This window comes from Cyanistes caeruleus, chromosome Z (assembly GCF_971803275.1).
Source record: "Cyanistes caeruleus chromosome Z, bCyaCae1.hap1.1, whole genome shotgun sequence".
In the NCBI taxonomy this organism is placed as follows: Eukaryota; Metazoa; Chordata; class Aves; order Passeriformes; family Paridae; genus Cyanistes; species Cyanistes caeruleus.
Genome location: NC_141732.1, coordinates 8,319,025 through 8,323,983, shown reverse-complemented (window position 1 = coordinate 8,323,983; position 4,959 = coordinate 8,319,025). Strand labels below are relative to the sequence as shown.

Below are 4,959 nucleotides of genomic sequence, written 5' to 3'. Positions count from 1 at the left end.
TATAAGGATTGCTGGTCATTGTGAAATATGATGCCTGTACTGCTGATACAGGTTATTCTTTCACTGTTGAATGTTTGTGTTGCCTTAAGCCAGCAGTGATTATACCTAGTGCCGGGAAAGGAAGTATTTTTTGAAGTCAGTTGTAAAGGTGGATAATGAACCCATTCAACACAATGAAAAAAAAGTGTTAGACAAATGAGAAAGGAAGTACGTGAACTCCACTCAGTTTTTTTGAACATTTATGTAATATTGGGTGTTGTTTTCTTTTCTGTTTGGTCCGTAACTTCTTACTGAAAGAACGGGATGTGTGGTAACAGTTTCACATGCACCCTTCCATTTCTATAAAGTGTTCATTGAAGATGTAGAGGGTTCGTGGAAAGAAGTACTGATGTTCTTCAGCCTAGATAAAACCTGTGGCCAGATCAGAGTTCTTAACTTTTCATCGATCTATTAAGTGAACTTTACTGACCATCTAAAAGCATTTCCCTCAGTAATTTAGCTTGGAGATGAGATACTGGTGTGCCAAGTATCTTTAGGCAGTCCCGTTCAACAGTAAGGCGACAAGCCATGCTGAAACAACTCCCAAGGCAAAGAAACAGCATTAGAAATTTATTCAGAATATAAGAACATTTGTAAAATAAGTATTATAAATGCCTCTGTATAAATAAATGCAGTTTTTACAATTCTATATCAAATGAACACAAAATAGCTATTTTACAGGTGCTAGGAAATTAAAAGGTAGCAATACATTTAAAGCTAATTCAGTAAGGTAAAAAGTTTCTAAAGTTACAATGCATGGTGCAGTATTAAAGGAGGAGAAAATTCTAATAAAACCAGTAGAACATGACATGAATGCAAATTTAGTCACATGTGCTTTGCAATAGTTAACCGTACATTAAAGCTGGTGAAGATTTGTGCATCACAGAAATAATTTTTTTTTCTGAGCACTCTGAAATACAAAGTTTCGTGCACTCTGGTGTCTTAAGAAAATCAAAAGAAGTCCAATCAGTAATTCATGAATAGACTTAGGTTGTTAAGAATCACCTGTTTTTCTTGCTTTGCAAATTTATTATTTCTGCAACAAGTGTTAAGAGATTTAAATTGCTCTAACTCATGGTGCACTGCACACTTGGGTATTTCTGGTGTGCTGGTACTTCAGAGTTGCATGAAAGGAGTTTGAGGGGTTTTTGGCATTTTTTCTGCAGGTTGGTGCCATTTTAATGGGGGACACTGGAGCTGCAGTTGATTATCATTATTGAGCAGTTTTCACAGGAACATGAAACCTGTGACCACTCCTCTGTTGATCCTTTCCAGCATACCAACAAACGGGGCAGTAGGTGCCTGCTGAGGCAAATAAATCAACTGGTAGTCTGGCAAACTATGGCTACTGCTGAGGCTGGATGGTACCAATGCTGCTTTTTCACCTACAACCCTTATGGGAAAAAATGGGAGTGGTTTACATTTACTGGTGATTTGTAATTTATTCTAAAGCCCTTCTAGAGTACAGTTGGCACAGAAGATTCGTGCTAAATCTAGTGAAATAATCAGCAAATTGTCAGGCCTGGGAAAAGCACTGAGGCTGCAGTGTTTTATGCCTCTGTGTATCTGAATTCTTTAATGGAAGAAACTCTTCTGTGTGAGGGTGCTGAGGCACTGGCCCAGCTTGCCCAGAGGAATTGTGGTTGCCCCATCCCTGGAATGTTCAAGGCCAGGTTGGATGGGGCTTGGAGCAACCTGGTCCAGTGGAAGATGTCCCTGCCCACAGAAAGGGATTGTAACGAGATGATTTTTAGGGTGCTTTCCAACCCAAATCATCCTTTAATTCCATTATTCTAAATAGGGGAAAAGAATTAGCTGAAGAGGCAGCCCAGTGCAGTATGGTTGCTGTTCTCTCCAGTGACAGGTATTTCACATGGACATTCTGAGGTGACCTCAAGTAACATGGGTGTTTCAGATGCCAAAACACAAAAGTGTAACCGCATTTTTGCCCAGCACATGGTGCATACTTTGTGTTTCTTCAGAACAAGTGTGCTCAGGTACCACTAAAGCTGATGGCAAACCCCCACCTCCCTGGACATGAGAAATTGGGACAAAAAATGGGAAAACACCATAGAGAGCTGCTAAGCAGAACCATAAAGACAGAAGAAATCAATGTGCCTCCTCCTTCAAGAGACTAATTATAAATTAAGAAGTGCAATTATTCTGAGAAAGAGGACCAATCAAAACCAGAATATGACTACCTAAAAATTTTGAAATCAGCACTGTTTAATCTGCTGTTGCAATCAATTATGTGTGATGCTGGCTTTGTGGATGATGTGCTAGATTCCCAAGAAGTAGGAATGACTACTCTAAAGACAGAAGACAACAGCAGCTACAGTAGTAAGAGAAGTAAAACCAACCGCTACAGTTCCAGACGTAAGCAAGACTTAACAATAATGCCACATTCTGAAGACAAATTCTCACAACTATATTGTCTGACTGATCTAACCCAGTAGCAGGCAAAAAAAGTCCTCTAAAGGTATTTCCTTAGTACAGGTAATGGGAGGAATAATTCTGAATACACTAGTAAAAAACTTGAGGCGCAACTCAACATGTAAAGCAAAAACAATAAACATCTCCTGAAATCAGATTCACTGGAAATCAGCCTGGAAAATGCACAGCAGAGGCGTAACACAGCAGCAGGCAAGCACAGTGAAGGGACTATAGCTTGCCTATTTTTAAAACACACATGAAGCCGTTTTATGTACTCTGTCAAAAAAACCCAAATTCTGAATATATCAAGTGCTACGGAAGACTCCTGTATTTTCATCCCTACAGAAATCTACCTGATCCCCATGATTTGCTTAATGTTCATTAATCTAAAAAGCTGAAATTTGCACTTCAGTCAGTTTGATAATACAGTAATAGTGCGATTTAAACAAGAGAATGTTAGCAGTAACAAAACTAACCTAAGAAGCTGTAAGACTTCACCGTTCACATTCTGTTTGTGGCTGGATATCCATACGTCTACACATTTATTTTATTTATACACATTTTATTTTCTGCTTATGTATTCAATATTAAACAGGTACATTACTTAAGTACCTTTTTTGGGTCAAAAAAAGTATAGAAAGAAGACATTCTACCTCTTGATCACAGTAAGCTGAAATAAGCACAACACACGTAACAAAAATGGCCCGGCCTCTTAAAGAAAACCTTGGATATGGTGTATATATAGCAAGAGAAACCAACTGTTTTTATGAAGTAGTTGCAAACACCATGCCATATAAATACCAAGAGGTCTTCTGTAATTCCCTACCCACCCTTGGCACAGACTGTCTCTCTGGCGTGGTGAAACCCACAGCCTTTGGCCCTCTTATGCACTGTAAAAATTACACCTTTATCATAATTCACAGTGGTGCAACTACGTTTTCTTGCTTTTTTCCCCACATCAGCAGGAGTTTTCCTACCTGACCTGCACTGTGAGCAGAACTGCAAGCAGGGTGCAAAGAAAAAGCCAGCCAGGCTGTCATCCCCATTCTGCAGCTGCCTGTTTGGTGGTATAACCACAACAGTGAGTCTCGAGGGTACAGAATGGACTTGTGTGCAGAGAGAGCTCAGGGACTGGGAAAACTCTCACATGATCTCCAAACTACTCAAATAAAAACCTCTGAACATGAATTATTCTGCTGCATGATGCTGTCACCCACGAGCCATCAATAAAATGGAAGAGAAGCTGTATGAATACACAGACAATGTACACAATTATAGCATGATAATTCAGGCACTGCCATTTTACATTATGAAACAGTTCTTAAGGTTAACACTTTTATTATCCCCATGACACCTCTCTAGGATCCCAGAGAAGGTGCTTTTAAATTTTGTCAGCATTGACAGTCAGAGCTTTTAACATTTGAAGCTACCTAAAAGTCAACCTCCAAAAGAAAGAAAGTTGTAATGGCACTAAGCATCCTTTAAAGAGATGCATTTAAAGTGAAGTTTCATTGGTGTGTGGTCTGGAGTTCTCTTCTTCCAGTAAAGCTATTCTTTGTTTGAGCATTCTTACTTGGGTTTCATGTCTCTCCACCATGGCCATCATTTGTGATTCCAGTTTCTTCAGCTTGTTTTGATGCTTTTTCTTTGCTTTTTCATAAGCTGCTACCAAGTTGCTGTTAAAACACAAGGCATACAAGGTAATTCAAACAGGCTTGTCCAGAGCAAGTGCTACAAAAAATCTACCCCCAAAGCCTCACCTTCAGGGAACTTCAAAGGCTGGGTATTGATCCCCTTCCCAAAGTTTACCACTGCTTTAAAATGGATTAGATCCAAACCCTGATCAATGCTAATGTCTCTGTCTTTCCTGGGGGAAGCACACACCTTTACCAGTAAACTGATAAAAAAAACTAAACATGGTTCAAAGAAGCAGATGGAGGTTGCTGTTGATGACCTCTCATACCACTGTTTATGAGTCAATATACCACAGTATCATATATGATTTATAAAAACATTACATGGCCAGAATCTGCTTAGAAAGTCAAGGACTGACTTTGCATTTTCCGTGTTAAAGAAGTAAGGTTTACATTCGGAGGATGGCATCTTGTGCTAATTTGCTAGCTGCTGAGTAGCTTCCAGGCCTCCACCTTGACTGGCTTGGAACGCTTGAAATGGGTGGTGCTTCTTACCACAAAGGCTTTTAAATACAATTCAAGGAAAAACACATTGTGAGAGAGAGGCTGCTTGCAAGAAGGGTAGCTGCAGTCCACAATATTCCTAGGCCATCCAAAGAGACTTCAAGAAACATGCCCTGAGTGAGCAACAGAACTCAGGTGTCATTATCCAAGACAGTTTATTAATGAAGAGGTTGAAGCCAAAGAATAGGGAGCAGTTAAAAATAAAGTAACAGATAAATAAATCTTATTTTTGCTTGTTTTTCTAATTGTGCAATCACTAGTAGTAACTCAGTTGAGATTAACCTATTTC

At 39.3% G+C, this 4,959-nt stretch overlaps 1 protein-coding gene across 2 annotated transcripts in view; it reads right to left on the bottom strand.

Moving 5' to 3' along the window:
- Positions 1-594: 594 nt before the first annotated feature.
- Positions 595-4,959, bottom strand: part of MCC (MCC regulator of Wnt signaling pathway) — a 186,802-nt gene continuing 182,437 nt past the window's right edge. For both annotated transcript variants that reach the window (XM_023944976.2, XM_023944975.2), the window contains one exon: positions 595-4,148. In XM_023944976.2, the coding sequence (XP_023800744.2) occupies positions 3,968-4,148 (181 nt within the window). In that variant the 3' untranslated portion in view covers positions 595-3,967. The remainder of the gene's footprint in view (positions 4,149-4,959) is intronic.